General features: G+C 40.9%; 1 protein-coding gene across 6 annotated transcripts; it reads left to right on the top strand.

Moving 5' to 3' along the window:
• Positions 1-326: 326 nt before the first annotated feature.
• Positions 327-11,121, top strand: uimc1 (ubiquitin interaction motif containing 1). 6 transcript variants are annotated; one of them, XM_054755534.1, is made up of 21 exons: positions 346-479; positions 831-958; positions 1,612-1,696; positions 2,311-2,429; positions 2,535-2,691; positions 2,824-2,963; positions 3,509-4,153; positions 4,219-4,346; positions 5,730-5,829; positions 5,927-6,031; positions 7,037-7,083; positions 7,197-7,402; positions 7,490-7,530; positions 7,599-7,671; positions 7,749-8,036; positions 8,498-8,570; positions 8,648-8,750; positions 8,831-8,879; positions 9,038-9,068; positions 10,198-10,242; positions 10,403-10,538. In XM_054755534.1, the coding sequence occupies exons 2-20, from the start codon at positions 851-853 to the stop codon at positions 10,238-10,240; spliced, it is 2,541 nt and encodes an 846-aa protein (XP_054611509.1). In that variant the 5' UTR covers positions 346-479; positions 831-850; the 3' UTR covers positions 10,241-10,242; positions 10,403-10,538. The 6 variants fall into 6 exon arrangements, with proteins under 6 accessions (XP_054611506.1, XP_054611509.1, XP_054611508.1 ...); XM_054755533.1 differs by having other exon boundaries at positions 9,035-9,068; XM_054755531.1 differs by lacking the exon at positions 10,198-10,242 and having other exon boundaries at positions 327-384; positions 9,035-9,068; positions 10,403-11,118.
• Positions 11,122-11,444: the final 323 nt, after the last annotated feature.

Here is an 11,444-nt window from a genome sequence, read left to right as displayed (position 1 = left end):
GCACTGGTCTTATTTTATTTTCAAAAAATAAAACAATTGAAAATGAATTGGAATTGTCAAATTTAATAGACTGTCATAGTTAAAATGACATTTTATTTGGGAGACACTAAACAGTGATTTAAGATTAAGACTTGAGACATACCCGAGACTTGCAAAACACTGATTTACGTCCTCCTCTGGTATTTGCAGGTTTAGACTTCGTTTTTACGCCGGATGCGCGGAGACTGTGGGTCGCTTACCCGACTGAGAGTTTTACTTTTTATACAGTTTGGTTTCTCCGACTGTCTTTGAAGGGGTCGTCATAGAAGCGCTCTTACGTTGTCGTCACGTGACCCCGCGGACCTAAACAAACATGGCGCCGCAAAAGTGAGGGAAAACTCCGCCGTGAGTGCTTTTCAACTCAATTGCTTCAGTTGAGAGCGCTTGTTCTGTCGTGGTAAATGACCATCGGACTGCGCGTTGTCACTTATGTACACTTTGTAAGGATTTTAATTCCTAAACGGTTTCATTCGTACTGTTTGCATCCTTAAAGCATGTTGTTCTCGTGTTCTGTCATGGAGCTAGCTAGCGTGCTACATCCGTTAGTTTAGGTTAGTGTCGTTTATTGTACTTCCCTAACTCGATTAGTAAATGTTTACTGAGTTTATGAGTGAATAGAGCGACTGTTAAAAGACCAATCCGTTGGCTCTGGACTAAAATGACCATTGCTTATTCACACATTAATAATGAGTGACTGTAATACTTAATAGGGTGAATGCTACCAGAGTTTTAATGTTGAGATGAAGTGTTTTCAATTTTGTGTTTTGTGTTGTTTGTGTTTGTTGCCAAAGTAACATTGTAGCCGAGCAGTATGCCTCAGAGGAAACATACTAACACAAACAGGGACATTCACCCTGAAAGCCAGTTGTTGAACGAAGACACACAGGAAGATGCAGCCATTGATGATGGAGAGGAAAGGGTAAGAGAACCTAAACTGTTTTGCTGATAAAAAATATGTTGTTTTTTTTCTAGTTAGTTAACAGGAAATACAAACAAACAAATCTGGCCACCCTAGTAGACACTGATTTTCATCAGGTTCCTGCTCAGTAGTGCACACAAGTAAAATAAACGTATGTAAACATTCCAGGACATCACAATCCAATCATACAGTCACACACAAGAAGAGGGCCACGATGAGTGAGACCACGTCTCCAGTTAGCCGTGGTCGCAGCAGTATCTTTCAGCCAAATGACTAACTGTAGTCTTTCGGAAGAGTCTTGGTGATTGTGTGGTTCTTATGTTGAGGGGAATCCCATTCCAGGCTTAAGTGAGCTTGCAGAAAAATTCTTTCTGTCCATTAAGTGTCAGATTGGTGATTTTAGATTAAGGCCGATATCCAATAGTCGTCTTTTTGCCGATAGCGGAACATTATCCGTATCAATATTGCATCAGAAAACCCCTATACTCTTTACTTGACCATGTTTACTGGCTGGGGCATATGTGACGATAAGTGTCAGGTTGCTGACAACATTCCAGTTGTATGTCCTTACGTGATGTATTTGAACACAGACCTACATTTTGAGTATCATTTAAAATATGTGTGTAAAATTAGGCGCGGTTTCTTGCTTTTAGGTTGAGAGCTCAGCTTCACTTCTGGCTTCGTTATCAGCCAGGGACAAGCAGCGAAAAGAGAGGAAAAACAAAATCAAACCCAAAGGTAAACTCACTGGCGCACACATTTTTATATGCCTGTTTTGCTGTATAGTTGTTCCTTGTTGTTCCACATTGCAGTTTAAATTTTGCAGCTTCACTCCATTACGTTTTTTTTAATAAATCATGCTGTTTTGTGGTTGAATAAGTCTATTTTACAAATATTTTACATATATTTTGCTTATATGAAGCATATGCAAGCATAATGGCTTAATGAACTAACATACAAATACAAGGCATTAAGAAAACGCTTTCAAATTATGAATTTAGCATTCTGCACTATAGTAGGTATGTGACGAAATACGGATATATCGAAGTATTCCTATATTTAACGCTTATTTTCTCTGATTATATCTGCTATATTGGGTAATACGAGGGTAACAGTGACTATATGGCCGTTGTTTCATATTTAGAGGGCTCTAATCATGTTAAAAAAAAAACATAATTAGAAGTTGGTAAACAGTTTTTCTATGCTCTGACTACGAAAATATTCCAATTATAGATAAGGAATCCTACTTCATGGAAATTCACTTATGACAGTGAGGTCTGGAACCATTAAATGAGGGATTTACATATAACAAGAAAACAAAAAATGGCCTTTGATTGGTGTTTTGTGCTCAGAGATGACAGAGGAGGAGATGATGGCTCTGGCTTTGCGACTAAGTGCACAGGAGGCCAACGTCAGTGCGCTCAGAGTGCAGCAGGAAGAAGAAGCCATGATGAAAGCCATCAAGGAGAGCGTGAGTATATTACACAGTTAATATATACAAGAGGTTTTTTGTATCATATCTGCAAATTTGTGTTTTTTGTTTGTTTTTTTTGTTTTTTTATTTAAACTCTCCTAGATGTGTTCCCAGAGTCAGAGCATGTTGACAGAAGCAGACACCTTGCTGACGTGCCACTCTCGGCACAGACGTTTATTGTCGAACGGCGTGGCGGAGTCCAACATCAACGTGACAGCGTCGGGGGATTGCTGCACCACGGGGGCCAACCTGAGCCAAGGTGGGTCATGGAGGAGACCTCTACTTTGGTTTGTATGTGACTCTACATGTTTTTGTGCAAGGAAGAAGATCACCGAGTTCAGCTGAACTCCTGACTATGTATGTAATGGTGTTGTAATTGTACAAATGAAAGGTAAAGGACAAAATAACCGCAATAAAAAGCAGAAAAGGAAGGAAGGCCCTACGCCCGAGTTGACGCAAACTCACCAAATCTGCTCTCAGGCGTCACCGAGCAGCTCAGAGTCACAGCCTGCGCTTTTGGCCACACCTCAGGTAATGTTTTGTTGCTCACATAGCTTTAGTCTTATTATGTAGCAGTTACTTATTTGTACACTTAAAAGAGTGCCTGTAAGGTTTTATGAGCACGGTTTGATGCTGGAACTGATAATTCCCTTTCTAATTGATTCTTATGGACAAAAAGTGTTTTTAAATTAAAACAGCCTGGAAGTCAACCGGCTTTAGAGGTTCCACTGTATTGATATTAAAAATCAATACAACTATGCTTATGTTTGAACAATTTTGACCCAAATTGTGCACAGATCTGGGGGAGAAATGTGTCGTAGCTGATCACATGCTCAGTATGTGCGTAGATGTGCTTTGATTTTTAATTTTCCTCAATTACTATTTTTAACCATTATTGCTTGATTTTTGCTTTGGTTGATATTGCATGCATTTACAGTAGTAGTCAAAAGTTTGGACACAACCTCATTCAATAGCAACAGTAAAACTTTTGTCGCAAAACCTTTCTGTCTTTATGGGCAGTTAAATGTCTACCTGTTCACTGTATGCTGACACATTTGTTTCCTTTCTCTGCTCAGAGTTGTGATGTCACGCAGATCGACAAGTCCCAGCACCATGAATCCCCCGTCTTTCCCATGAGCACAGCCAGGGTCACTTTCACCCAGCTGAACCAGGGCCTTGTGGAGACATGCAGGACCACCGGTTTTGTGTTGTGCTCTCAACTCAACCCCGAGCTCCGCATGCCCGAGAGAGACGCTTTGGCGTGTCGCAAAAGTCCCCTCTTCTCCGAGTCGGATCAGGGAGACGACACCGAAATGCTGTGTCACGAGTATCTAAAAAGTCCCGTGTTTGGCAGAGACACTCAGCAGGGCGGATGTCAGGCGGGCGCCGGTGAAGCACAAGTCCACAGTCCAGAGAGACAAAACTCAGACTTCACTTTCTCCTCTCAAGAGAGTTTAAGCCCATCTACGAGGCTCACATCCTGTCCTCCCAAAAGCCCCGTGTTCCCGAGGAGTCCCGCTCCCTCAAAGCACCATGCTTCCTCCAAGAACTCTCAGTCATTCTCAGAAAGCCCTGTCTTCCTGGAGACAGATGGGGAGCACGTCCTCTCAACAAACCGGGGAGCTGCGGAGGAGCTAAGCGACATTTCCAAAGGCACCCTGGAAGCGGAGCTAACCAGTGACATGACGCTACAGTGGTCTGAAGAAGATGAGGAAGAGACGGTACAGCTGCGGCATATCATTACCATAATACAAGACGTTAATTGCGTTGTTCTTTCACTCTCCAGCTGGTGAGCTCACCCAGTCCGATTTTCCCAGAGGAGGGGTATTTTCCTCCATCGGAAGGTCAAGCAGGCAGTCAGAAACAGGTAGCTGGAGATGAAGCAACCCCAGAGACAAACACTTCAAGCTGCAGGTAAACATTTTGTCCACTTAAGCATGTTGCTTAACCAGCACACAACCTATGGCGAGGACTAACGTCAAATGCTTACAACAATTACGTATTCCAGTTGTCATCTTTTGGAAATTCACACGTGTCATTTTGTTTGAACGGTACAGTACAAAAATACAAAAAAATCAATCAAAAATACCCATTGCAAAGAATAATTACTTTTATGGATTCATTAAGGCAGGTGACACCAACACAGGCTTGCGGGCACCAGGTAGCCCCCCCCCCACGGCCACCCGAGGTGCCCGCAAGCCTGCTTTTCATTCAGGGTTTTGGTTAATAACGTGAGAACACTAGAAAGAAATGCATTCTGAAAGACAACATGTGAGTTGTGGATACCAACATTTTGTTAATGTTCTGGTAAAACAAGCGTATTCTGTTTTTTGGGTTAAAACAGGGATGTCAAACTCGCAGTCCACGGGCCATTTGCGGCCCACCAAATCCTATCTTGTGGCCCGCGACTGAACATCAAAGAATAGTGTAACTTCAGCCTGCAACATGCGGGCAAGCTTAGTGTTACTTACATACTTACAGGGGCAAATAAACACCAACACTGCACTAACAGTGGCGTTTTCACATGGACCGGGGGATGGGGGGCCCTTTAGCGTCATTGTGAGACATGTATTTTGAATTGTATCGTATCGTGCTGAGATTTCCAGACCTACTCCGAATACTTGATGCGGCCCAGCCTCACCCAGACTCTACCTCCAGTGGCCCCCAGTGAAATTGAGTTCGAGACCCCTGGGTTAAAATAAGCTACGAAAATAAATGAGTAGCTTTCAGCCATTTTCGTTTTTTTAAAAGTAGCTCTCACAAGAAAAACCTTGGTGAGCCCTGAATTAAGGTGTATTAACATATTTTAAAAGCGGTATAGAAAATGGATGGATGGATGGAAAATGTCAAAACATTTTTCACATTTTTGACAGATGCATATTTACAAACCTTCTTAAAGATAAGATACGCGTTTATTAGTCCCACAATTTCAGAAGACAAAATGCATTGGCCGGGAATCGAACCCCAGGCCCGAGAATTCTACCACTGAACCACCAATGCTTGGAACACCCATGTGTTACAAATGAAACTGGGACTTGCACACAAAAACCATCTAGGTCCATCGTATCTCGCATCCAGACTAAATGCAGCAGTCATTTTAATTTAGCATGAAGATGGCCAGTCTAGATCTTACCTCTGCTCTAAAATCAGCTTAGCAATGCCTTGAAAGCTCCAATCTCACACACTTTGACTGTCTTTGCTCCAGTTTAATAACTTGTTGATACTACTCATCGATGTGTTGGTGTAATTTACTTCACTTTGTTGAATAATAGCCTTGGTGTCTTTGTTTGCTTCCAGCCTGAGCACTCAGAAGTCTGTGTCCACCCAGGCAACGGTTCACTACTATTGGGGCGTTCCCTTCTGTCCAAGAGGTCTGGATGCAGACGCCTACACACAGGTTGTTGTCCCATTATCATTATTGTCATGCAATGGTGGCAAATTCTGTAAAAGTAAAAAAAAAAAAATTGATTTTCATGTTTTTATCTGACTTTCAGGTGATCCTGGCGCAGATGGAGGTGTATGAGAAGAGCTTGAAAAACGCTCAGAGGAGTCTGCTGAGGAAGGCTGAGTGGGGAGACGCCATCATTCCACAGACAGAGGTACATTAGTAGTTAGCATGTTAGTTTGTTAGTAAGCCTTTTTGTGTGCTTTATCTTTATTGGTAATGCCATTACATGAGACATGAAATAACACCCCTGTAATCACCTTTAAACTCGTATTACCCAATATATCAGATATAATAAAAGAAAGTAAGCCATTTAAGACATAAATAAGACTCGTGCTCATGTATGTTTTAATAAATGAACTTCCAGACGTGTGGACAGGAAGTGATGTCGGGGATTCGGATTTGCGTTTTAGCTGGGGTACAGCCACAGCAGTAGCCCATGTTATTATGATGACGATGATGACTTATTATTGTGTTATTACTGTGAGTGTGAGATAAATAATTCTAGATCAAGTCTGGTGCGTGTCACTAGTGACACCTTGTGGCCAGGGTAGACTACAGTTCAATAACGTCTCGTATCTCCTGTATTTGTATTTTAGTTCATTTAGAACATGTTTATGCTTGAAAATGCTTAATTTAGGCCAAGAATACATAACATTTGCTTAAATATGCTTTTTTTTTTTTTTTTTTTTAATAATAATAGGCCAACAGCGATAATTTATACATTTTTGAAAAACCACGATCGAGTGAGGGAGCGATGTTCGAACCGCGATGTAGCGAGGGACGGATGTGCACTGTAACTCTTCACTCATCTAACGTAATATTACAGTTGCACTTGAACAGCAACACCATGCTAGGTTAGCCTCTTCACTGACGAAAAATGATGGAATTTAACAACTCCCACATCTGTATCTAACTGATGGATAGTTGCCAGAGCTCCAGGCTTTATTTAAAGATGTGTAGCCAAGCCTATTTTTCCCCCCGTTTTTCTTTAGTGGGTCCAAAAAAATCCGGAACTTCCAACCTGCTTGTTTTGAGACAAGAGGCGCAAACAAGTGAGGGATATGATAGAGTTTGCTCATCTTTGATGCTCGTAAATCACACAATGTAAAGAAAAAAATTCACTGAACCTGTACGTTTTGGGGTTTTTTTCCTCTAGAAAATCCCTTCAGCTGAATCATCTCAACGACACAAAGTTCCTCGCAGGTAAAAACCCACCTGTGTGTTTTTCTACACATGTGACCACAGGGAGTAGTTCACGTCACACAACCTGTTGTGTAGCTTGTAAGTGATGCTGTTTATTATACTGTATGTTGTAGACGTGGTCTCAGACTGCGGGACAAAAAGCTCAGTGACAGAGTTTTGGTTGAGCCTGAAGAAGAGGAGGAGGAGGAGGAGGAGCAGGAGGAAAAGCAGCAGCAGCAGCAGCAGCAGGAGGAGGAGGAGGAAAAAGAGCTAGAGGATGATGAGACTGACTGTGGAGAGGGAGATCAGCTGGATACTGATGACTGTGTGGTTTGTCCTGGTACTGACAGACATTTCACTACACTTATAGACTTATATAGTTCATGCTTATCCTGCATAATGAGTGTCCTTTTTTTTTTAACCGCAGAGACCCAACTGAGTGATGAGGATCTAACAGATCTATCTAAGGTGACTTGCAATGAAAATGTGAGTAATACTGTCTGTCAGATCAAAAATAATACTACTTCCATTTGTAGCCAAACAGCCCTGAATGTTGTGGAATGGTGAAGAGAGGTGCTGATGTAGCAGTTGACGAGGAGGAGATGGAAGGTGAGCTTTTAATATTTGGGGCGGTGTAATACAGCTGAAACTAGATTCAGAAAAAAAGTATGTTCAACTGGTTGCAGTCTCAACAAAGGGAGATGAGCAGGCAAACCACCTTGCCGGAAGAAACCCCACCCCTGCCAATGAGGAGGAGGAAGAGCAGACGTCGGACGGAGGCCGTCAAAGGTCGCCTTCACCTGAGCTGGATCCGGTCAGCACCCCGCAGACGAGCCCCAAAGCCAACGTGGAGTGTCCCATTTGCCAGGGAACTTTCCCCGTGGGCAAGATTGAAATGCATGCGGCGTACTGCGACATCGAGGAAGGGGCGGCCGCCGTGGACGAGAACAGGCCTGCGACTGAATATTTGCAAGGTTGGACAAAGAACTCGGCACCGTCACAGATACACTATGTGGACAACAGCACTGAGAATCACGACGCAGGGTTGGAAATTGACAATGTCTGTCTACATTTTGGGCATTTTTTTCTACATCCACAAGGAAGGTGCGGAAAATGTGGAAGAACCCCATTAAGTGACCTCTGACATCACAAATATTCCAACAGAGACACTCCAACATCTTGTCGAAAGTCTTTCCAGAAGAGTGTCATAAATATAACAACTCTTTTCGCTTCCTGTAGGTGTCTACGATGTCCCAATGCTTTTGTCCATATAATGTTATTTACAGCAATGATGCATTCACAGCCATTATCAAATCCAAATACTATTTAATGGTATTGCTCTATTTTAAAGACAGTGTAGTGGCTGTTGTATCATTTTTTCACCACTAGATGTCACCACTAGATGTTAGTTCATTTTTTGTTTTGTTTTTTTTAGTGTCCTTGAAGCCTAGAAAGAAGAGGAAAAGGAGGGCAGCAGAGGAGGAGGGCGACGCCTGCAGCACGGGCAAGTAAGTCACACCTTCCATGTTGCACAGCAGCTCCTTTTGTGTTAGTTTTATTTTATTTTTTTTATGTTTTCCCACAGAATTCAGGAGAAATGTTACATCTGTCAGAAAGCCATGCCCCTGCGAGAATTCAGCACGCACACAGAGCTGTGCATCCGACGTCAGGCCACAAAGGCCCCCATGGTAAGACTCACTACCCCAATCTGGGGCCAAATATTACTTTTGTAACATATATATTATATAGTGTGTTTTTAACCATACAGAAAGGAAATTTGTTGGCGGCTCTGGAGCACATAGAAAGCAGGGATTCAGGTGAGCTCAACAAAGCACAGCTGGAGGAATAGATTTATTGACAATACAATTATTCACAGGTGAGCTTTCGAGCCCATCTTTTTAGTTCAAAAACAATCCTCCAAATGTCAACTGCAGGGCCATTTTCAGATACATTATCTGAATTTTGTTCGCAGAAGCTGGTCCTTCCAGGTGTAAACTTGAGCAACGGTATGTAATCTGTCTTCACTTCTTCTTAATTACAACTTTGTGAGCGTTTGACGTTTTCTATCCTCAAAGATATGCACTAGTGAGCTCCATGGAGGGAATAGACTCTTATAAAAGCTGAGATTTTTCTGCCTTTTATAGTCAGGGTGTTAAAAAGACACAGCCGGAATGTTAAAACCTTTAATTGCATCATTGATATTATTTAAGTGATATTACATGCGCTGAGGCTATGCCAGTAAAGCGATGTTTGGAATAATTGTTTACTGCATGCGGATTAATGATAATATTTCTAAAGCAGGGGTGTCTGGGTGCCCGGGGGCCATTTGCGGCCCTCGGCTGTGATTTTATCGGCCTGCCGCACAGTCTACAAACGTAATTTAACAAGGAAACTTAAAAAAAAAAAAAAAAAAAACAACAGCAGTGAAAATGGAAAAATCAATCAATAGGAAAAAAAAAGCCATAACTTCACAAGAATAAAGTAATAGTATGAGGAAAAACGTCTTTAGTAGCATGAAGTTGAAATATTAAAGAAAAAAGTAAAAAAAAAAATGTTATTTTTGGAAGAAGGGGGAACATTTATAACATGGGAATAAAGTCAAAATATCAGGAGAAGAAAAGAAGTTTATCCAAAAAAAATCAATAGCAGAAATTTTACCACAGTAAAGTCAAAATATTAAGAGGAAAAAAGTAGTTTTCATGAGAAAAAAGAGCAATTTTATGAGAAAAACTTGTAAAATGAGGGAAAATGTCATTTTAGTAACAATGTTGCAATAAAGAAAAAATACATTATTGTTTTAAAAGATATACATTTAGAATTACGAGAAGAACATTTACAAGAGGAAAGCTGAAATGAAACAGAAAATTTGAAAAATCAGCAGAAATTGAAAAAAACAGCTGTAATTTTAGGGGAATAAAGTCAAAATATTAAGTCATAATCGAATGAAGAACAAAAGTCCCAATTTTACAAGAATAAACTTTTATTATAGAAAAAAGCGTTATTTTTAGTAGCATTGCACCTATATTACAAAGGTGAAATGCAGTCTTTTCTTGAGCTACATATAGCTTCTTAGCATATCTCAATGTGTTGGTGTACAAAATATAAAAGTGGCCCTTGCATCCTTTCATTTTTCAGTATGTGGCCCTCGCTGGAAAAAGTTTGGACACCCCTGTTCTAAAGGCAGAATTTTTTTTCTGATTGGCACTTGTTAGATTGTCCAAGTGTACCTAATAATGTGTTCATTGAGTGTCTGTGTGTGTGTGTGTGTGTGTGTGTGTGTGTGTGTGTGTGTGTGTGTGTGTGTGTGTGTGTGTGTGTGTGTGTGTGTGTATTCTTCCAGTGACATCATTGATCTGAGAGACGATGAAGAGGAGGGGGGACGAGTGTCCACTTTGGGGATCAGCAACTCGCCCATCAAATCCTTCACTCCCATCTCGGAGGCCACAGACTGTCTTATCGACTTCAAGCGACAGAATCGACTGAAGAAGCCGAGCCATAAACGAAGGTGAAGAGCGGCCTTTAACGATGACAGCGGGGAGTCTCAGAAACCTCTCGATGCCTTCTGACTGATCTCAGTCTTCTTAATGAACATTTATGCAAGAACTTGAATGTAATGTTGAGACTCTTGCAAATGAAGAGGAACCATCATTCTGTTTGTCTCGGTCTGTATATTTATGATATTCATGCCTTTTCGGCTACGTCTACATGAACTGAAACATTCCCTTCTTTTTTTCTTCTTTACATAATGTCCATAAAACACACATCACTGATAAAATGCTGGGCTAACAACTGACAGCGCAGCACTTGTGTTGACTTAAATACAACAACGCATAGAATTAAGTGCATTTCTGTTGTTTTCCTCTCGAGATTAGTGCTCCAGAAAACATACTGTGGTCGAATGGTGGCATCTTGCAAAGATGTCCTGACATCTTGTGCTGAATTGTGATCAAAGCATGTCAGCATTGCACATTAGGACACTAAAATACAGAAAGATTTAAACATATTACAGACTATACGACAAGCTAACACTTGGAATCAGTAAATATGTTTTCCTGGAATCCTTTAACAACAAATCTAAAATTATATTTTTAAATGTGTAAAGTAACTCTGTCGTGTCATTTTTTTTAGATCTCAGAAACAGCTGCTGGTATTTTTAATGAGAAAAATTATTTTTACAAAGCTTTTCACTTGTCATAAATAGGAAAAGGAAATCTCTTGGAATGTGTCACTAATGGAAACCACAGGTTTGAAAAATTTAGTGGCATTTGCTAGCATTTCAGAAAATAACAAATTGGATGTAGTGTAACATTTATTTGGAGAGAGAAAAAAAAAAACGTCCTTGTTTGATAACATTACATTTCCACTTAATCTGGAGATTTTTG

This window comes from Dunckerocampus dactyliophorus, chromosome 16 (assembly GCF_027744805.1).
Source record: "Dunckerocampus dactyliophorus isolate RoL2022-P2 chromosome 16, RoL_Ddac_1.1, whole genome shotgun sequence".
Taxonomy (NCBI): Eukaryota; Metazoa; Chordata; class Actinopteri; order Syngnathiformes; family Syngnathidae; genus Dunckerocampus; species Dunckerocampus dactyliophorus.
This window is presented reverse-complemented; position numbering and strand designations above follow the sequence as displayed.

What these genes read in the sequence shown, in the direction of transcription:
- uimc1 (XM_054755531.1), top strand. Translation starts at nt 851, where the DNA reads ATGCCTCAGAGGAAACATACTAACACAAACAGGGACATTCACCCTGAA. An exon ending in GGGGGCCAACCTGAGCCAAG is followed by an intron (nt 2,692 to 2,823) that starts GTGGGTCATGGA and finishes TACAAATGAAAG; the next exon opens with GTAAAGGACAAAATAACCGC. An exon ending in GACGCCTGCAGCACGGGCAA is followed by an intron (nt 8,571 to 8,647) that starts GTAAGTCACACC and finishes GTTTTCCCACAG; the next exon opens with AATTCAGGAGAAATGTTACA.